This window comes from Astatotilapia calliptera, chromosome 18, assembly GCF_900246225.1.
Source record: "Astatotilapia calliptera chromosome 18, fAstCal1.2, whole genome shotgun sequence".
NCBI lineage: Eukaryota > Metazoa > Chordata > Actinopteri > Cichliformes > Cichlidae > Astatotilapia > Astatotilapia calliptera.
In genome coordinates this window covers 30,562,042-30,585,237 of record NC_039319.1, presented here as the reverse complement: position 1 = coordinate 30,585,237, position 23,196 = coordinate 30,562,042, and the positions used below count along the sequence as shown (strand labels likewise).

General features: G+C 45.6%; 1 protein-coding gene across 2 annotated transcripts in view; it reads left to right on the top strand.

Moving 5' to 3' along the window:
* Window positions 1–23,196, top strand: part of LOC113010999 (xenotropic and polytropic retrovirus receptor 1 homolog) — a 43,577-nt gene that overhangs the window by 8,182 nt on the left and 12,199 nt on the right. For both annotated transcript variants that reach the window (XM_026150358.1, XM_026150357.1), the window contains exons 2-7: window positions 2,839–2,890; window positions 17,474–17,575; window positions 17,670–17,893; window positions 20,119–20,268; window positions 20,380–20,463; window positions 23,005–23,086. In XM_026150358.1, coding sequence (XP_026006143.1) covers window positions 2,839–2,890; window positions 17,474–17,575; window positions 17,670–17,893; window positions 20,119–20,268; window positions 20,380–20,463; window positions 23,005–23,086 — 694 coding nt within the window. The remainder of the gene's footprint in view (window positions 1–2,838; window positions 2,891–17,473; window positions 17,576–17,669; window positions 17,894–20,118; window positions 20,269–20,379; window positions 20,464–23,004; window positions 23,087–23,196) is intronic.

The window sequence follows — 23,196 nt, the reverse complement described above, 5'->3', positions numbered from 1 at the left end:
GAACATTTCAAGAACCCACAGAAGAACACTGGGAACACTGGGAACATGGCAATTGTGGAGATTAAAGGGAACAGAAATAAAGGCTTCAGTGTCATAACCCTCATGTCTTTCTGCAGCCAGAGGCACACATGCAGAAACACCAGTGTTGGAAAGACTGAGTAAATATGTGGGTGTAAAATGATTTACTGCTGATAATGCTGGGAGCACTGGGAGCACTGGCTGATGCCTTCAGATGAAACTTCCCCGCGTGCGTCCTGTCACATTCAACTTTGACGTCTGTGTAAAATTTCCCACCTGTCAGTGTGTCTCTGTGTCCCACAATGCTTTGCAGCCTGTGATGGAAGCCCGCCCTGACAGAGCCTCGTACGATCTGCAGAGATTCTCCAGACGCTTGTTGCTGGTCTGGTCGAGGTGCAACTTGTGAACATTAGTGATTGCGGATGTATTTGTGGCCCTATGTGGAATAAAGAAAAACCGATGCAATAAAAAAGGTGCACATTAGTTCATGGTGTGCAAAGAAATCAGTAAACTTGCTGTGACATCTGTGACAGCTCCTCTTTGTTTCCACGTTCATCAAATAGGATGATGTAATCAGATACGAAGGTTGTTTCGATGTACTTGCAATTAAGACAAACCATAAAAGAAATGAAATCATTATTGAAGGCTCTCTAATGAAGCTAATTACATTAGAGGTCACCGAGACATACCAACACATGGAGGCATTGTCTGCCATCACAGTCAGCAAAGCTGTTTTCTGACGGCTGAAAACAAAGAACTGCTCAGTCAGACGTTAATGCTGCTTTAGCTTTTAGCTCGCATCACTCGTGCGTCACCGGTGATGTCACGGCCCTGCAACAACTCTCCCAAACGCCTCACCTGTCAGCAGCCCTGGGAGCTCTTTAAATTCTGCCACAGCACCTTTCAGGCTCACATCTAAAGAGCAGAGCTCCTTCATATCTCGTCTGCACTGTGGACACAAGCTGGGGGACAGAAAAATGAGGAACAACCGAGAGATCTGGGTTTTTACATGACACACATGTGAGCAATAATCCAGTTATGACTCATATAATCCTTCTGACAGTTTGGTGTCAACAAAGTGTTTGTGTGCTGGTGGGCAGGGTTGGAGAAAAGAGCGAGGGAAAGGAATGCATGAAGGAGATTAGGGAAAGATTTCCAACAGCCAGTGAGGAAAAGATGACAGCAGAGTGTAAATGCACAAAAAGGAGCACTGCAGAGAAACCTCACAGTTGGAGAGAGAGATTTGTGGTCAGCTGGTGTGGGTCAAAGGTACGCCTGTGGTGATCGCCACAAGCTGCGAGAGAGAGAGCGAGGCGGCGCTGAAGGAGAAAGAACAGAAGTAGGGTAATCTGCGGGGATAAGCACAGCCGCCCTTGTTCCTGTTGAGCTGTGTGTTGTGTTTTGGAAACTCGCTCCTGACCACATGCTGAGCCAGCCTCCTGTGACCACCAGCATCTTACTGTATGTCACACATGCTGTGGGCCTCAGGACCAGTGTGGGAAAGCGCTTTGGAGCTATGGCGCAGAGAGCGCTTTGTGCTGGTCGTAGGCCTTGTGTCAGGGTGATGTTCGATAACAGCAGCAGCCACTTTCATTAGTTACAGAGCAGCAAAACAGGCTAAAGGTCACCGAGGCAGGTAACTCCTGCAGATGACACATGAGTCATCATGTGTCATCAACATCTGTCAACCAGTAGGACCAGTATGTACTGCACTGGCCCTTCTTTCTGCAGTATTGATAGCGATAGCACGGCCATTCTTCACCACCACTCAGATGTTGGTATCAATTGTGTCTGTGAGGAAGACTAGGGGGCGTGAGCTATTTCAGCTCTTTATCGAACGTTTTCAACATTTAGCCTGGACACGGTTAAAGACGTCAGGGAGGTGTGAAGAGCTGAGCCCAACATCAGTCAGGCTGAACGTGGATGCAAATGTGTCATGAAGCTAAAGGAGGTGCCTGAGCCTGTGTTGGAGCGCTGATGGTTTTCCAGGATAGAGGGGTCTGAGCTGTTTTTGAGCTCCGCTTCTGTCAGGTTTGTATTGACCCAGTTCTTTCCCTGGTTATAGCTCACCTGTTCAGTAACAGTGGGATTGTTTCATACATCATGCAGTGTAGTGTGTGTCCTCTTCTGTCTGTCCTTCAAAACTACAAAAATGTGTTGTTGCAGAAACATCGAGCCGGGCCTGCAGGTTTTATTGGGCATTGAAGAGCTTCTGCCTTTTTATCGATTTCCTACTCTGTGATTAGTTGCATTGTTCCAGCACTGCAGCGAAGCTTAGGCCTGACTGCGTGGGCTGTCGTTCGCCCTGCTTCACTGCTGCTCGGCTGTCCAGCAGGCCGGGCCGGCACACAGTGAGCTCATTGTGAGCCGGTGCCCTGCTGGCATTCTGACTAACTGACCACTCTACTATCTAACCCTGGAGCAAGCGCTGATGAAAGGGGGCGACTGTCCTGCTGTCCTACTGCAGCTCACTGAGACTGGGTGACTCCTCGTCCTCTCCACAGTGGGGACAAAGCACAGCGTACACTGCCCCACAGTATGAAGCAGGCTGCTTTATTAAAGGATGGGTGAAGAGCTAAATAACAGATCAATAAAAGAAATAACAGACTACGCTCTGTGACTGCAGGAGAATGTAAGGAGAGTATTTCTGCAGGTTGTTTACAGCAGGTCTGAACACCTGATGAAGAAAACTCATCACAGATGGGTCACACAGCACTGTGACATGCTGCTGCTGTGGAAGCCGATCACTCTCATTGACCTGATGATAGGATATATATGTTTGTACAGGAGACTGATCTGGTGTTTTTACTGTGTCTGCAGGCTTTCAAAGAGATGCTGTATGCTGCTCAGGACCAGGCCCCGTCTATCGAAGGTATTACATGCATGCACACACAGTCATGCAACTTCCTGTTTCTTTCACCTTCTCCAGTCTTACTTATCAGAGCTGTTGCTGTCTTGCTTTGTACTGGAAACTGTTGTGTTATCATGTCGGTGTAAGACCACACGTGTTACACGTTTATATTTGTGCCACAGCTGAACATGGTCCAAACCCAACAATTCCTAAATACTGATGTTCAACAACTATTTAAAGATATGATCATGAAAACCTGGCCTACAGCTCAGTGTGTTAGGACAGCTGGGCACAGACTGGGGGCAGTGCTCACACAGAGTACAAGCGCTGCCCAGTTACAGCCTTACTTACATTCAGTTAGGCTGATTGATTGATCCTGAAAATAACGATTAGTCAAGTCCAGTATTCTCTGTTCCAAACACAGAATATTCAGAAAATATATTTACTGCAGCTACTGATTATTTTAGTAATCTATCGATTATTCCATCGAGTAATCCGATAACTGATCCGATATACGGCATCGGTCCGATCCTGACCTAAAGTACTGGATCGGATATCGAGGAGAAATGAGAAATGTAACCCGATCCATCAAATATCACAAAGCACCTCACAAAACCTGCGACAGGGCGTAACCCGGCTCGTGACCTCAGCGCGTCGGAGCAGTACGCGTCACGTGACAGAGCGGCTGTTGCGTGCGGGACCTGTCGGCGGGCTGGCGTTCACACTGAAAGCATCTGGAGCCGCGCTACGTGCTGCCAAACCGGCATCTCGGAGAAAGCTATCCCAGAGACACAAAGCAAGTTCCTCTGTGAATGTTTGTGGAGCACTCCCACGTTCAGCCTCAGAGGCGGTATATGGAGCTGGGACGTCTGTGACCGAACGATGGACAGACTCACGTTTTACTTTGGAAAAAACTGTTACAGGCTGAACAAAACCCCAAAACATGAAGAACACCTTTTTCATCCTTGTGTTAAGTTTAGAAATGACAGAAACTTGAGTCTGAGGTTAAACATGATGGTAACGGCTCCGACATCCATCCTGATCCACTCTGGATGTGTATGTGCAGCTGTAAGTGCTCCACTGTGCAACCTGTTGTTTTTTAAGTTGTTGAATACGAACATTACTTTGCACTCCTTTTTCCCAGAACAGAGTTTCTGAAATCTGCATTAAATTGCATTTTAATTTACTTTTGAATATTACTTGAAGCACTTAGATTGAAAGTTGAGCTAAAGGTTTAAATACAAAGATCAGCATCACTGAACTGTGAAATCCTTTGGCTGCAGTGTGTTGAAGTTTGAGCATGAACTTGCAGGAAGCTATAAACAGTTTTATTGATTACAAAATGGACCATATCGGATTCATATCTGTATCAGCAGATATCCAAATGTACGATGTCGTATCGGGCATAGAAAAGTGGTATGGCGCCATCTCTGGTGTGAACATGGATCAGGAACGGGTCACACTTGGTTTGTTGGTGAGGGACTGATCACAGGATCGAAACAGCTCACCGTCTCAGGGACGGCTCCGCCTCTTGGTCTTCACTGTCACGGGGCCGAGTGGCCTGTAACGAACAGGACTCAGGTGCAGAGACAGCAGATGATGTAACAATTATTTATTAGGCTTAAGTGCAAGAAACGTAGCAAGGACAAAAGAACAATAGGACGTGGAGTCTGACGTGGCGTGGCCTGGGAAACGTGGCGAGGGAACGGGGCCTGAGATGCAGAGTGGAGCTGAGCAGGGAACAGTCACACTGAGGAGAGAAGACAGTGGAGTTAGGGAGGTGGTGGAGGCAGCTCTGCAGTGGCCAGTTGTAAGAGTGGCAATTCTTACTTGCAGTAGGGGACAGAGTGTTGAGAGGGGGGTGATGAGAATCCAGGGGAGGCTGAGTGGCGTGGAAAGGCCGGCCCGAGGTCCGGGGCTTCAGATGGAGTGTGATGGCAGGAGGGCAGGCAGGTGAGGCACACAGAGATTTTCAGAATGATTGCTCGGTATCCTGAGTCCGGAGGTGGAGCGTGAGCCAAGCTGAATACAGCAAATGTGTTGATGACAAACTGGCAGCGAATGAACACCAACGTGTGGCTTAAATCCCTCTGGCTTGATTGCCTGCAATAGGCTCCAGGTGCGCAGGAGCTGGAGGAGTTGGCCCCGCCCAGGGGCGGATCCAGGTAAGTTCAGGAGCCTTATGGAAATTCCAGCCACCCACCTCAGACCCTGACACTTCACGCCGTGTAAAAGGACTCGGCTCCACGTTACGGCGAGCCGGCGTCGCTGCCTGATGTCAGTGTTTGGGTTGTGTCAGGCCTTTTTCTCCACGCGCTGCTCCTGAACACGTTTCTATTGCAGGTCTGATTTTAGTCGCAAATCTGGGTGAAACTTCCTGCTAATAACTGATCTAATGTCCCTACATATCAGCAGCAATATTTAAACCAACGTCAGTGTTGATTTTACAATAAATGTGTTGTTCACTAAACAAGTTGCTGCTCATGGCTTTGTGCCTGTTTGCAGCAGCTTGCTGAGCGTTTGTGACTGAAGAAAGCAGCGCACATCATTACTGAGTGGGAGCCCAGCAGCCCCTTCAGGTGTCCACAGTGGGAAGCACGAAGAGTCTGATTGCAGTTTAATGTTAGCCCAGGTTTCATGTGTATTGCAGTGCAGGCATCTGCTGCCCAGCAAAGATGGGCGTGTGATGGAAACGCACACGTCTGTCTTTATGCAGTAGTTTGGTTTGTTTGCACACAGCTTCATCTGGATTCAGCTGAACACATGAAAGCCCAGGATACAAACAGCATCACACTCTGACTGGAAGTGCAGTTCTTTACCTCCAGTCATTTTATATGACGACACTTCAGCCTACATTATTGCTTAATTATGTGTCTTTGCAAAAATACAGCAGCAGGAGCCACAAAATGACCAAAATTTAAGGCCTCAAATCATCTTAGAAAGTCTTCAAACCAGTGATCAGAGGCCTGTGTTCCATCATGTAATGACAGGCCTGGTCGTGTCACTGCGCTGCATACTTAAACTTGACTTAAAGCAATACTAAACAACGTGACTAGCACAGTGCGCTTTCCTGATCTTTCATCTTATTTTGACAGAAGCGACTTCAACCACTTGAAGGGCCTATTTCTGTCCCAAATGTGATGTTAGAAAACCCAAACAGCAAATCGTGTCGCCGCTTCCACTGCTGCTTTGCACCAAACATGGCTACAGCTGCCAAAGGACCATTGATCCTGCGTATACGGCTGAGTGCTATTAGTTTTTAATCAGCAGCAGAAGTGAAGCGAGTGCTGCTTTGTGAATTCAAATATGATTTCAAACCCGAGGACCTGTTTTAGGCTCTAGTCCACGCACAGAGAGTCAGCGGTACAGACGGAGTGAAATGTCACATCTGTCCAGTGTTTCACGATGAGAGCATCCAGATGGAGTTCAGAGGTGGTGTGTGAAGCCGATCACGTCTGAACTTTCACACATTTTAAACTGCTTACACAGAATAAACATGTTTCTGTGTAAATGTAAAAATGACATGTTTACCTTGATCACAGTTTTAAGATAATCCAAGCTCTGGTCGGCTCACGTGTTTGGTTGTGCTGAAGCACGCTCTTCAGTTTGATTAGGGACGGGCAGTTAGCTGCTTATTGTAGCTAGCACGGGTCATCATGTGTCGCTCACGGTAGGGCTGCCACGATTCGTCGACCATCAAAATCGTCGACGACTAATTTAACAGCCGACGTGTCGTTTGAAGCTTTGTAAGCTCCTGAAAGACGCAGGAATAAGTAGCAGGATTTAAGCGTGTAGTAACGGACTGAAACAGACGGTGGCAGCACTGCATGTACAAGGATGCCAGCTGCCGTTGAACACCGAAGAAGAAGAAGCAACTCCGGTATCATAGCTGTGTCCAAATTCAGGGGCTGCATCCTTCAGAGGCCGCATTTGTAGGCCGATTACGTGACAGCAACGGAGGCTGTCCAAATTCAAAGACTCTGCGCCTGACAAATGCGTCCTTCATTTCCCCAGATCTGAAGGATGGGTCGGGTGTATCCTTCGTTGCCCAACCTATCCCAGAATTCATAGCGCGGCCCAGCCAATTCCAAGAGCACCTGGCTGCAGCCACTGGGGAGCCATATTGTGACCTCCACAGCAGCCGGAAACACTTCAGTTAAATCGACTTTGACAGCGAAGACTAAATTGTGTTTTTGTTACTATCGATGCTGCTGAGAAATAAACGTGGTTCTAAGTCTTTTAACACAAAATCACCATCCCTTCAGCTTGTTCGTGGCCAAAAGTGTCCGTGTCTTATGTTTTTGTTTCTTTGCTACTTTTTCTGCATAAAGGTTTTTTCATAAATATAAAATAGTCATTACTTTTTACTTTTTTGATCCTTCAAACACCCTTTCCTGGTTCAATGCACTTGTTTGAAGACAACCTCAAAACTCACCATTTCATATATCAGCAGCGCTACTGGAAATGATTGTACAGCGGTCCCTCGCTATGACGCGGTTCACCTTTCGCAGACTCGCTGTTTCGCAGATTTTTTACAGAGCATTGTGTTCTGCGTCCTGATTGGCTGTAGACCATTGTCAGTCAGTCTCGTGTGGTGTCTCCTGTACAGCACAGAATGCGTTCAGCTTGTCAAATTCACATAAAACTTCGATGGTTAGCAGTGTGACTCTGACGTGCTGTATGTTTGTGAGTTTTCTCCCCAACAAACACAACAGCGTCGACGAAACGTCGTCACCTGCTGGTGCCTTTGGTTTCATTCTATAACACTGGACTTACTTTTCTACAAAGGTTTGAACTTTGAGAGTTTAAACAAGAGAGAGAAGTGTGAAATGTTCATGCCTGTCTGAGAAAAGTGTATAAAGTTTGTAGTGAGGGCTTTTACAGCCTTAAAACATCTGTAATCATTGTAAAAACTAAAGTTTCACCTACCGCGGGTTATTTTTAGAACGTAACTCCCGCGATAAACGAGGGACCGCTGTATTATTAATAGTAGAGTCTGGGACATCTAATTGATTAACATCAACATTGATTATTGTGCGCTGTTATCTCTGTTCAAGGAGAGCAAACAATATGAAACTCTCTCTCAGCTTGTTCGTTGCCAAATATGTGTATGTTCACAAAATGCTATAAAATGTATATTTTATAGCATTTTATAACTCCGACATGGTTTCCTCAGCTGAATCACAAAACATTGTTCATGCATTTGTGTCATCGCGTTTCCATTATTGTAATGCCCTGTTTATCAGCTTGGATAAATCCTCTCTTTCCCGCCTCCAGGCCAGCGGCCAGGCTACTAACTCACGTCACTGCTGGTTTATATTCTTCACACTGGCTCCCAATAGATGATGAAATTCTTGTTTTAACATACAGAGCACTAAATGGCCCCAGCTTCTTATAAAATACTCTGCTGCTCGTTGTCTTCGCTCACAGGCTCAGAGTTTGTTGGTTTCTCCCCGAACACGACTGAAGGCGAAAGGGGGCGGAGCCTTTCAGTCGTACCACCACAGTTACGTTTGGTTGACTCTGTGGAATCCTTTAAAAAGCAGTTAAAACTTTATTATTTAAACAGGCCTTCTGTTAATCAACACTTCTGAATTGTTTTGAATTTGCATTGTTTATATTGTCTATTTTGTTACTTAATGTTTTCTTTATTGTAACCTTTGTGTACAGCGCTTTGTAAGTAAAGTAAGTTAGTAAAACTTTCAAGATAAAAATCACAAAGTGCTTCACAGAAGCTAAAACCTAAAAATCAAAATCAACCAAAAGCAAGTTTAAAAAGATGAGTTTTTAGCTGCTTTTTAAAAGCGACCACGGAGTCCACAGATCTCAGGCTCAAAGGGAGAAAGTTCCACAATCTGGGGCCACAGTAACAAAAGCTTTGTCGCCTTTTGTTTTCAGCCTCGTGTGTGTGACTGCCTGTCTACGAAAAGCGCTTAATAAATAAACCTCACTTACTTATTAAAACATTTTTCTACTTTTACCGACTTTAAATTAGCTCCAGTCCTTTTCATCAAAACCCAAATTTGATCTACATTCTTTTTTTACTCTTTAAATGCCAGTTAGCTCATATATGTTACCAGTGACGTTTCAGATAAAAGGTGATAAAGTCCTAATGGGTTCATGAATCTTTGTATTTTGTTTCATATACAGTATATGAAAGACTCCCAACCTTTACCATCCACTTGCAAGGTTTCCACTGTATTATACACTGTTTTATTTGTTCTTGTTTCTAATGTCTCTGTAAAGCACTTTGAATCACCTTGTTGTTGAATTGTGCTATACAAATAAACTTGCCTTGTATCCAGGCAGAGGACGTGTTTCCGGCTACTGTGGAGGTCGCAATATGGCGCTCCACAGTGGCTGCAGCCAGACCCTTCTCGCCAATTCCAGTTTCCAACAGTGGCGGCCGCTACTCAGTTTTAATATTACTCTTATTACTTTTTCTGGGTCACAAAATAAACTTTTAAGATATTTTCAGGCGAGAATGTAGCTGCGTAAGCTTCAAATATCTGCTCGGTTTATCCAGACATCACATATTTGTAAAGGTGCTCCGACGTTTTCAGAGACGTCTGCCACCCACCAGCTCGACAGCTGACCGGGAGCTCGAGGCTCACTAGAGCCGGTGTTCTGACAAAACAACCTACCTATCAAGCCGTCCTACTGGTTGTTACTGACTCAAAACAGCCATGTTTTTGCTTTTAATAGTACACGCCTATTATTTGATCCTACCCCGATCTCGTGCGTGTGAAAAAGGTTAGTATTAAATGTCTTACTTCGTTATTACAGTTGATACTTGTTTTCCTTAAGCTGTCGTCAATCTGTTAACCTTTCAAGCTAACATGCGTTTTTTGTTTTTTGTGCAAAAATACTCCAGTTTGGAGTCTCAATTGAAGTCATCTTTCAAGTCTTGATTTAGTGCTTCTAAACTTCTGTAAACGACCTAACGAAGCATCCTAGCATACAAATGCAAAAACTGTGAGGAAACCATGTAACAGCTTCTAATAAAACAGCTGAGTTTCCCCTCCATGATTGTGTGTTAACATTAGATGACTGTGTGCTGGAAGCACGTTGTGATCGTGTGATTTGGCCATCAGAACGTCCTACCTCTAGATATGTATGATGGAAGCATGAACCACGTAAGGTAGTATATTCTGATAAGGTAGCACGGATTGATAGACATGATTATAAATTTATGCTACGGTAGGATGTTTTGTCAGAACACCGGGGAGAACAGCGAACTCCCATCGCTTTCAACCCCCCGTGGTCTTTCTCTACTCAGGTTTAACATGGTATATAAGTCACTGAGAGCAGCGGTCCCCAGCCACGGACGGTTTATGCCCGACAATATTTTCACGGACCGGCCTTTAAGGTGTTGCGGATAAATACAACAAAATAAAACTGGTACCGGTACCGAAAAAAGAAAATTTATTCATAACACACGTGAAAAGACCCAGGAACACCGAGTAAACGATAAAAATGATAACAAAATAACGCTGAAAACCGATAAAACCCTGAAAACCAGACATTTCACACCTGAGCCTCAACTCTCGCGTTGCCCGGCACCAAAGGACTCACGCACCGGTACCGGTCCGAGGCCCGGGGGTTGGGGACCGCTGCCTTAGAAAACTTAAAAATGTTACTGTTTGGCTTTGTGTTTTGTTTGTTCCTCAGTAAATCAGTTTGGCTGAGATTAAAGTTCTAGTTTTCACACAGCTGAATAAACGTCACACAGAAAACTGATTATCAGAAGTGTGAGATGCTGCAGAGTTTACTCCGGTGTCCTGTTATAGTTTAGATATGAAGGAGCAGCTGAGGTTATTAAACTCCACCGAGACAATCTGCAAATTTCATTAAAAGTGTAATAAACTATCATCATGTCTTTATTGTTAGTTAGCACAGACCTGAAACACTTCAAGCTGTAAGCTAATGATGGTTATATGAGAGCAGATGCATGCTGTGTTTTACGACCAATGGATGATGATCTGATTAGTCGAGTAATTACAAAACTAATCTGTGAGCAGTCGACTGTCAAACGAAGGGCAGCTCACGGTGGTTCATATTTAGAGCTACAGGGAGATGACCTCAGCTGCTTAATTATGAATTGGGATGAAAAACATCATTGGTGAGCCTGACATGTGTCATAACCCTAATGAGTGCTATGCCTGACTTTCCTCTTGTGATGTCAGTGTTACAGATTAATACCAGTCCCAGACCCACATCTGTAGTTCACATGGCTTATTGATGCTGGGCTGAGTGACATGTGATGGAGGGTGGGTACTGTGTATGGTCCCTGATCACTCAGTCACACAACACTCACCTGCTGCCTCCCACCAAAGCTACTTTGTCAGGTAGATGTGCCGCTGCTCTGCTCTATACCAGACGACCACATTGTTATTGTAATAGCAACGTACTTATTAGGCTGTTTTCCCAGCATCGTAATAATGTTTGTTAGAAATGTAAACATGTCGATGATGTTAAATGATGCACAGACAGCAGTTTCCTGTAAATGACAATCAGCGATTGTCTAAACCTGCGTTTTGCCAAAGAAAGCTTACATCATGCTGAGCTGGCGTCCTGAAAATGCTGCACGAGGTTGGATACAGATTACAGAACGATGGAGGTTTCAAAGGAAAGTGAATAAACTCTGATCATCCTCAGTCGGGTCACACAGCTTCACCTGAAGCACACCTCGACACGCTCCTGCGTTTCGCCCGTCACCCTGTTCACATTCCAGTCCGTGAATAAACTAGCTGCCATGTTTACAGCAGAGTGCTCCACCTGAGCTCACACTGTCCCACTGTTGTTTGATTGAGCTCCAGTCTGCTGACTGTGTGGCCCACTGGCCCCACAGTAAAGTTCCCTTTTCTATTACACCTGTATGTGATGTGCACTAGCTAAGGTACACATAGCTGTATGTTAACGAGGTGGAAGTGGGGAACGCACTCTGGCGCCCCTCTCCCCCCCTGCAGTGGGCGTAGCTGCACACAGGCAGCAAACGCTGTTGCACACGATGCTGAAAAAGCTCCACGAGTGGGTTAAAACCAGCGAATACAAAAGAACTCAAATGTTCTGGGATCCTAACAGCACCTCTGAAGATGAATGCTTTGTAGTATACTGTACACTATAGATGGTTCTGGTGTGGTCTGCACCGCCCCGCTGTGTGGTGCCGTGTTATATAGTCACACGTTGCTCCCCACGAGAGGCTGTGATTCACGGGCTGGTCGTCCTCATATTTGTGTCCACGTCAGCTGACATGCACTTCCTCTACTTTGGTTTCCTCTAGTTTTTCCCGTCTGACTCGTCTCTCTGTCACGTGTTTGCTCTTCTGTGATAATTACATTATGTAGGCGTTGGTATCGTGTTGGTTTATTAGTGAAAATATGTTTTATTGGAATAATTTGTAAAATGAATCAAATCTCTTAACTTAATGTTGAATAATGATTTTGTTAAATCAAACGTACAGTTGAAAGTTAACACTTCTTCTTCTTTGCTGTTACTGCTCTTGTTGAGGTCAAAGTTTCCCTGTTTCCTCAAAAATGGTATCCAGTGTTTGAAACGACATTATCATGAGGGCCCTACTGCCTGTACACTCTGGCCACGAGAGGCTGCACTGTTGTGCACCAGGACACGCCCAGGACCCGCTGCAGCTGACGGTGTTGGATGGAGCGAAACGATGAGGCGTTCTGCTGGATTTAGGCCAAGGTGGTCTCAGTTCATCGTCCAGGGATGAACCTGCTCCTGTCTGTTAAAGCACAGGGTGCTAAGGCTGGACCTGCCAGCTCTGCTATTCTGAGGAAATGTTAGTCGGCTCAGCACAGGGCCCACCTGTGGATGCTGGGCCTTCAGCCCACTCCATAAAGTCTGCTTCTGATTGTTTGGACATTCACACCAGTGGGCTGTGGGCATGCTGTTTGTCCTTGCAAAAGGAGCAGATGCCGGTCCTGCTGATGGGTTAAGGCTCTTCTACGGCCCTGTCCTCTGGGATCTCCTCCATGCTCGTCAGACTCTGCTGGGAGATGCAACAAAGCCTCTTGCATGACATGCACTGATGGAGGAGCTGGACTAACCTGTAGCGTTGAGATATTGCTCCATGCTACCAGTGATGCTACCGACTCTTGCCAAATGCAAAACAAGACTGCTACTCTTGGACCAGAACGCTTCATCAGTCCAGATTAGTGACGAACACTGGATGAAATCACAGAATGCAATTTATGCAAAGTGTGCAGCTTTACATGGACTCAAAGAGCAAATGCATTGATGCTGTCCCAGAGGCCGGGGTCCACGCTGCAGGGATAAGTGGAGCGCTCTTTGTCCGAGTCAGAGACTTTGTCAGCCTGTATCAGACGGAGTGTTGTAACCAGCCGTGCAGGATCACACTGCACACAATCACTGAGGATAGTGTGTTTGCAAGAAATGTTTCTGTGCAGCTGCACTAACACCTCACTGTAGGTAGTGGGAGGAGTTTAATGCTGCGTATCCACGAACGGTAAAGGAAAATCTGTGTGGAAGAGAACGCGGTGGCGTTCCTGTCGCACGTCTGTGTTTGTGAGCCCGACGTGGCGCCTGGGTACTCGCTGTAGTTGCTACGTTCCACAAAAGAACACACGAAATGGTGCAAAGCAGGGTGTTGCTAAAAAACATACTTGTCAAATGGAAAGTATAGGCTTTAGCTGAGACACAGACATGGCATAATGGTAATAATGATAATAATCATTATGACTTGACTGAGACACGGAGAGAAAAGAGCCGAATAAGGCCAAAACGGGATAAGGAGATTACGGTAGTCTGACAGCGGTGGCTGTTTGTGTGTTTGTGCACTGCTGAGAGAGGGCGAGGGAGTGGTTTGGACACGCCAATTTAGTTAATTTGGTGTCTTGTCTAAAAGCAGCCACTCTGAAACACAGTGAATCACTGAGTGTGCACACTGTGAACCACCTGACCCCGCTGTTGTTTGCCTGTTGTTGACGTGACAGCAGGCTCAGCTCGGACACACAAGTCTGCTCAGGTCAAGTTTACCAGAATCGGTGACATGTGACGTTGTTGAGATGAAAATGGTCCAAATTACAGGACGGGTAACGGTCTAAAAAAGCACATGAGTCAGTGTCCAGGTAAGTATAGCACTCCTGCCATGACATGCTTGAACAGAACCTCATTTTCATGATACTGAGGGAGACATTCCCACTGCCACTCGTGGCTTTGATTAAAGTGGACACGCCCACTTTCCACTGTCCGTGGTTATTTTGCTTGTGTCAGGTGATTTCAGCAACGCTCCATCACCGCACGTTTGTGCACATTTCAACAGCGTTTTAACCCCAGCGTAGTCACATGTTTGTTGTCTGTCTTACTCTCAACGGGACCATGAGTCAGAACATAAACTCTGCATTAAGATCATGAAACAATCAGCAGACTGAGGACGAGCAGAAAGGTCCGTTTGGTCCTGGGCTACCTTCACCAAGCACATGTTGCTTTCCTGCACTCCTGCTTTGAAACTGCTCCATCATAAGGTGCCTTTGTCTTTCTGTCACTACAACTGACCAACATTTACAAACTGCACTTGAAGTTTGACCTGAAACTGGCGACTGAGCCTATAAACCATCAGAGGAGAGCTTCCAGAGTCAGCAGGGATGTCTTCCTAACACTTACACATGTTTGTTTTAAATGAATAAGAACCAAAGGTGCACAATACTGACAGTGAACACACTTACATGATTACAGTGTAACAGTTTCTCATTTGGATGGAAAGTAATTGAATAATAATGTGACATAACAAACATACAGATGCATCATTCAGAACAGGGGGTCCAACTCCAGGCCTGGAGGCCCGGTGTCCTGCAGGTTTTAGATCTCACCCTGGGTCGGCACAGCTGAGTCACATGATTAGTTCTTTCCCAGGCCTCTGGAGAACTTCAGATACATGTTGAGGATTTAAATCAGCTGTGTTGGATCAAGGACACCGGCCCTCCAGGCCTGGAGTTGGACACCTGTGATTCAGAAGGACGGCTGCTGTGTCACCGCTGATCTGTTCACACCAGAGGTGGGACCAAGTCATTGTTTTGCAAGTCTCAAGTAAGTCTCAAGTCTTTATCCTCAAGTCTCAAGTCAAGTCTCAAGTAATGTCAGGCAAGTCAGAGTCGAGTCTCAAGTCACTGGTGTAAAAGTCCGAGTCAAGTCACAAGTCTGAAATTTTGAATTTCAAGTCCTTTCGAGTCTTTAAAAAGAAAAAAAAGAAAAAAATAATGTTGCAGTTATGCTAAATGTAAATGTTAGACCATGTAATTTTTAAATCTGTGTTTTTCTCAACACATGACAAAATAGTGAACTTAGAAAATATACACAAATTGTGAAATTGCACCTCTTTAAAATGCAGCTCAATTAAACTTAGCTCCAAGAATAATTTTCACCGACAGTTCTGAGATAAGCTGCATGTTATTCTTGGATGCGGTTGTAGGACCGGTGTCGTGCCAAAGTAGGTATCCCCGACAGAATTTGTTTCCCCTGTGCTGGGAGCACGCAGGAAGTACTGATGTTTTCATTTTGTGAAAAATTAGTATCGTTACATTACCATTCAGTTTGAGGGTTACAACAGAAAATTATATATTTATTGCTCACGGGGTATCAGATGGGATTATTTTAATAAACCATAAACATTTTGGCTAATAACTATTTTTATTCTCCTGTAACTTTATTATATAAAGAGCTAAATCCTCCAAAGTTTCAGGAGAAATGCGTCATAATAAGAAGTGTTTGTGAATGAAAAATCAGCAATGTGGGATACTGTTTGTCTGTGATTTACACAGGGGGAACAAATTGTGGCAGGACCAGCCTGATATTATTTGTATCCCACTATAACTTCGTTGTATAAAGAGCTAAGATCTCAAAAATGTCAGGAGTAGTCAGTCATTATAAGAAGTGTTTGTAAACTAAAAATCAACAATGTGGGATACTGTTTGTCCGTGATTTACACAGGGGGAACAAATTGTGGCAGGACCAGCCTGATATTATTTGTATCCCACTATAACTTCGTTGTATAAAGAGCTAAGATCTCAAAAATGTCAGGAGTAGTCAGTCATTATAAGAAGTGTTTGTAAACTAAAAATCAACAATGTGGGATACTGTTTGTCCGTGATTTGGACAGTCCAGCGTGTGCTCCCGACGCAGGGGAAACAAATTCTGTCGGGGATACCTAGTTTGGCACGATAGTAACTTCAGGTCACTGCAACAAGCCCAGGTACAGTTTACCGACGGATGGGTACAGGACCTTGAAATGCACCGTGTCGAACGAAAGACCATCGTACGTACCATAAGTTTACCAGTCTCACAAATTGTCTTCATAAATACACAATCGTTAACCGTTTATTAATAGGACCTTTGAGCTCAACGGTAATTAATTAGCAGTGGAAATAATTTCTGGTACCCATCACAGAAATGTAGCAGTGACAATAATATTGTATGCTGTAATCGCACTGGGCAATTAGTGATACAAAAAACCTGTTTTATCCTGTGAATAAAAGTATATGTTTTTGTCAATGTACCATAATAACAGAAGCGAAACACAATATTGTGTCAGGACAATTCACTATTTATGCACAATAAACAAAGGAGCATAGCGCGACAATTTCTGTTCAGCGCCAGACTTGCTTGTAACCTATATCACCAATTATGTTATGAAAATGACGTATTAAGTACTAAAAGACACTGACCTTCGTGTAAATGCTTGGAGCAGACTAACCTGTGAGCTGGAGTGTTCTGGGACGTTATATTTGATCTTTGAATGGCTGCAATCCAGTCGCGTCTTTGTTACTTCGGAAACATGGCTCGAACAATTTCTCCTCAACGACGTAATCCGATAACAACCGATCTCTTTACTCGTCGGCTTCCCGTGGCTGTCATGCGACCGGCTATAGCAGTTAATAATACAACAGCTTCTTGACATTTTTGTGTTTCTTTTTTATCGCTGTGATTTCAATTGAAAGCCTCCGTGCGCTAGTACCTCTTGCCACGAGTTCCCAGAATCCTTTGCGGTTCTACCCGTGAATGACGTCACATTTTCAATCTCTATATAATATGCATGTTAAATTTTATATTTGGGGTAAAATATCAAGTCTTTTCAAGTAAACCGGTTCAAGTCCAATTCAAGTCCCAGGTCATTGGTGTAAAAGTCCAAGTCAAGTCACAAGTCTTAGAACATTTTTTCAAGTCAAGTCTAAAGTCATAAAATTAATGACTCGAGTCTGACTCGAGTCCAAGTCATGTGACTCGAGTCCACACCTCTGGTTCACACAGTCTTTAAGTCTCAGTTAAAAGTTTCTCTTCCTGTCCTCTCAGTGTTTCTGAAAGCTGCAGCAGAGTTTCCATGTTTAGGCTTAAAGTCTGAAGTGACTGAGTGGAGTTCATATTCCATCCTGAATCTCCACACAGCACAGGGGCTGGACGGCTCACTGCTCCCCCTGCTGGTCGCAGCACAGCAGCACAGGCCTTTGCACACACACAGTCACACACTTGCCCATTTTTATTCATGCACTTTGTTTCTTTTCCTTAACTCTGTGCGCACAGGTTTGTTTCCTGCTGTGAGATGCTCTTCTAACAGCTTCTCTCTTGTTGCAGTCACAGATGAAGATACTGTCAAGCGGTACTATGCCAAATTTGAGGAGAAGTTCTTCCAGATGTGTGAAAAGGAGTTGGCCAAAATCAACACCTTCTATTCTGGTAATACAGCTGGTAGCACTGGTTTCAAGGCTCACCAAGACTTCTTATTATCCTGTCTCTTCTGTCCTTACCGTGTCTCGCTCTCTCCTTCCAGAGAAGCTGGCAGAGGCTCAGCGGCGATTCGCCACGCTGCAGAACGAGCTGCAGTCCTCGCTGGATGCACAGAGGGAGAGCTCAGCCAGTGGGCGGGGCCTGAGGAGGAGGAAGACGGTGTTTGCCTTGTCACAGCAGGAACGATGCAAGCACAGGAACATAAAGGACCTGCAGCTGGCCTTCTCAGAGTTCTACCTCAGCCTTATACTGCTGCAGAACTATCAGGTGCACACTCGTACAGCAGGGCAAAAACAGAGGAAACCTTTGATTATTGATTATTGATTATATCGTCCCATTTCCCCGAGGGGTCAGTCTAGCTACTTATTATGGTATTTGATTGGGAGATCAAATCACGCTGTGACTGATGATAAATAATAAATGCTGATGCGGGTGAATGTGCTCAGCCACTGTTAGGTAGAGAAACACGACACAGTTTTAAAATCATTTCAAAAAGCCATGTTTGAATTTTAAAGCCACAACAGCAGCTGCTGCTCGCAGGCCGACACGAGGCTGATGGATGTACGCATGTAATGAAACAACTCTGAAAAGGCAGCGTGGAACGTCACAGCTGCAGCTGACTGCTTCTCATTGGTTGGTGCTTTTTCACTAACAAAGCGTCTTTGGGATTTGGAGTCCCAGACCCAAATCCATCGTGGTCCGTGACCTCTAACCTTTAAGTTGCGAGTACGTGTCGCCTCTGAGCTCAGTGCACCGAGGACAAGCTGCAGTCCTGGAGGATCAGCTGATCCCAGCCCGCATCAGCTCATTGTTTACTGTTTTCCACACGTTACCTGCTGTGGAGATAAAAATGTGCTTTGTTATGGATTCTAATGAGCTCAGTGCACAGCTGACATTTCAAACAGCTGATTGGCTCCTGCAGAGGCGCCTGACTCCTTTATAGGACGAGTCGGATTTAAAATCAGAGTGTGAACAACCCAGAGACACACACACACACACACACACACACACACACACACACACACACACACAGACACACACAGACACACACAGACACACACACACAGACACACACACACACACACAGACACACACAGACACACACACACAGACACACACAGACACACACAGACACACACACACAGACACACACACAGACACACACACACAGACACACACAGACACACACACAGACACACACACAGAAACAGAAACACACACACACAGACACACAGACAGACACACACACAGACAGACACACAGACAGACACACACACACACACAGACACACACACACACAGACACACAGACACACACACACAGACACACACACACAGACACACACACAGACACACACACACACACAGACACACAGACACAGACACACACTCACAGACACACACACAGACACACACACACACACACAGACACACAGACAGACACACACACACACACACACAGACACACACACACAGACACACACACACACACACAGACACACACACAGACACACACACACACAGACACACAGACACACACTCACAGACACACACACACAGACACACACACAGACACACACACACACAGACACACACACACACAGACACACACAGACACACTCTCACACACACACTCAGACACACACACACAGACACACACACAGACACACTCTCACACACAGACACACAGACACACACACACACACACACACACACACACACAGACACACACAGACACACTCTCACACACACACTCAGACACACACACACACTCAGACACACACACACACACACACACACACACACACACACACACACACACACACACAGACACACACACACAGACACACACACACAGACACACACACACAGACACACACACACACACACACAGACACACTCTCACACACACACAGACACACACACAGACACACACACACACACACACACACACACACACACACACAGACACACACACAGACACACAGACACAGACTCACACACACTCTCTCTCACACACACACACACAGACACACACACAGACACACAGAGTCACACACACTCTCTCACACACACTCTCTCACAGACACACACTCACAGACACACACACACACACACACACACACACACACACACACACACACACACACACACACAGACACACACAGACACACACAGACACAGACACACACAGACAGACACACACACAGACACACACACACAGACACACACACACAGACACACACACACACACACACACACACACACACACACACACACACACACACACACACAGACACAGACACACACACAGACACAGACACACACACACAGACACACACACAGACACACACACACAGACACACACACACAGACACAGACACACAGACACACAGACACACACACACACACACACACACAGACACAGACACACACACACACAGACACACACACACAGGTCTAACGGCAGCACCTTCCTCTCCCTCCTCACAGAACCTGAACTTTACGGGCTTCAGGAAGATCCTGAAGAAACACGATAAGATCTTGGAGACGTCGCGGGGAGCCGACTGGCGGGTGGCCCACGTTGAAGTAGCTCCGTTTTACACGTGCAAGAAGATCACCCAGCTCATCTCGGAGACCGAGGTACCTTCCACACATCCAAATTGAGACACGTCCCCTCGGCCACAGCTGCGGAGCTGCGATGCCGCTCCAAACGAACGACGGGATGACCGACCTTCAAACTCTGTGTTTCAGGCGCTGGTCACCACGGAGCTGGAGGGCGGAGACAGGCAGAAGGCCATGAAGAGGCTGAGGGTCCCTCCGCTCGGAGCTGCACAGGTCACACACACAGATGTAGATTGTTGGTGTTCTGATCACTGCAGCTGTGTGCCTTTGATTTTTATGGCTCACTTCAAGTTTGTGCAAACAACAAACCTTTGCAGAAAAGTGCGTAAAACTGTGGTGCAGCATGCCGATCGTGCTGCAAATATCAGTCTTTATTGTCTGTCTAAATTCTCTCTGTGGAAATGTCACAGCAACGATCCAGGGATGCTCCTCTTTGTCCATAGTTATCTCTTTATTTTAGACCAGGTGGCGTCTCTGCTGCCACACCAGCCTCGGTCTCCATCTCACATCCTTTACAGGAGCATCGAGTTTCCACTGTGGAATAATGATGATTATCTGCAGCTCAGCGCTGTGAGAGGCGTGGTCTTTGTGATTGGGGCCGCCTTCTTCATCATGTACTTGTATGGTGATGACTTCTGTTGATGACCCCTCAGCTGCTGTGAGCACTGGCTGCCTTGTTAGCTTCGTTGTTAATTTCTCCAGATCAGAGAGGGTTAGTGACGGGTGGGCGTGGTTTTTTCAACCTGCGCGGGGTTTTAAACAAACAGCCCCTGAAGCTGCCTTATGACTCGATGCTGGGAAGCATTTGACCGGGTGCATCTGTTTTATGCTCTCAATACATTTGGATTTGGCCCTAATTTCATTTCATGGGTTCAGTTTCTTTCCTCCTCACCTCTGAGGCACGTGTTACAACAAATCCGCTATTGTCTTCTTATTTCCCACTTCTCCGTGGTACGAGACCAGGATCTCCCTTATCGCGTCTTCTTTTTATCAATCAAACCGTTGGTGATTAAACTGCGAGCTGACAGTTGCATTAAGGGCATCTTCAGAGCTGACCGGGAGCACAAAATACTTCTATGCTGACGACCTCCTGATGTCAGAGCCTTCATGCTCTCTTCCTCGGGCTCTCGCCGGTTTGAATGTTTTGGCCATATTTCAGGCTACAAGTTGAACCTGCATAAAAGTGACCTTCTCTGTGTCCACTCTGTAGCCAGGAAGATTGATGAAAGCTCTTTATGAAAGACACTTTGTCGCGCAGCTCGAGAGTACCAAGATCTTCAGAGATGGACCAGTTTACCGCTGTCATTAACTGGCTGCATCAGTCCTATCAAAATGAACATACGGCCCAAGTTCCTTTATTTGCAGTGTGTCCCATGCTACTTACCCAATAAGTATTTTATAACACTGACTAAGCATATCTCTGCATTTGTTTTTACTGGCAAAAGTCCACGAAAGATTTCATGCAGAGAACTAGGCCAAACTTTCAGTCTTGTTATTGGGCAGCAAATATTTGCTGTACTGGATGAGTAGTTCTACTGCAGAGACTCCAGCTTGGCTCCAAAGTGAGTCTGAGCTTTGTTGAGTCCTCTCCCATTAGATCTGTGCACCTGTGTAACCCTGCATGACGCTCAGAATCTGCCTGCAATGTAGGAAAAGGTTGGGGTTACACTTAATGCCAATTAAAGCACCTATCAGCTCAAATCACATGTTCCCACCCTCCATGATGGACTTTAAAATACGGGAAAGTAAAGGCCTTAGAAATGGCAAAGACCTTTTTGTAGCTGGGGTTGTTGCCTCGTTCACGCAGCTCCTGAAGCTGTTTAATGATCCTCAGCAACATATTTTCCACTATTTACAAATTCTCCACTTTGTAAAGAGCCGATTTCCTTCATTTCAGGAACTACCCGAGGAAACGTCTTTGGATAAAATGATTAATATGAACATTCATAAGAGATTAAAGGAATCTGCGCGATATTATTAGAGATCCTTCTCTCTGCATCCTTAAAGCACAGGGGCAGAGACCTTGGGATGACTCTGGCGATCTTCTCTCCAGAGGCTTCACTCTTCTTCTGTGTGCCAGGCATGAGCTGCAGTTCAAGGTCCTACACTGATTACATATCTCCAAGGAAAGGTTAGCCAAGTTCTCTGCAGGAGCTGAGCCCGCTGTGACAGATGTAAAGCAGCACCAGGTTCATACTTTGTGGATGTGCCCCGATCCTTATGACTATTGGCTGTCTGTGTTTAGCACCCTTTCACAGATATAAACGTTAAATGTGATCCTCGTGCTCTAACGGCTGTCGTTGGGATGATGCCTGAAAACATCACTCTGCCAAAATACTCTTCACTTCTGTTGCCTTTGCTTCACTCATTGCAAGGCGCCCTATGCTTTGAAGATGAAGCAGGAAGCTCCTCCCACACGTGAACAGTGGCGTGCAGAGCTCGTCAGGTTTTTGCATTTGGCAAAGATGAGATGTACACTGGCAGGTTCCTTCTCAGGACCGGATAATATCTCTATATCACCATCATAGTTAACTGTACACTGAATGTCCCTTATGCATTTAAATATTTGTGTTTGTTGTTTGTTTGTTTTCCTTCTTTCTGTTGTCTTTTGGGGGTGTTGTAAATACTGAACAGCAAAGTACTGCATGTTCGAAGTGTTGCTGTTAGCTGCTGTGACTGAAAATAAAAGAAGAAGCAGAGCTGGTCGCGCTGCACAGCTGTGCAGGTGCTGTAACCGTGTCCGTGTGTCCACAGCCTGCTCCTGCCTGGACCACCTTCAGAGTCGGCCTTTACTGCGGAGTCTTCCTCGTCTTATTGGTCGTTGTGGTCATCACAGGTAAAACACAGTGACCTTTGTAACACTGAAGTGTCTCGTTTATACTTCCTGGAATCTGACTGTGTTTGTGGACAGGCCAGAAATATGTAAGTGTTATTCTGGTCGTCATG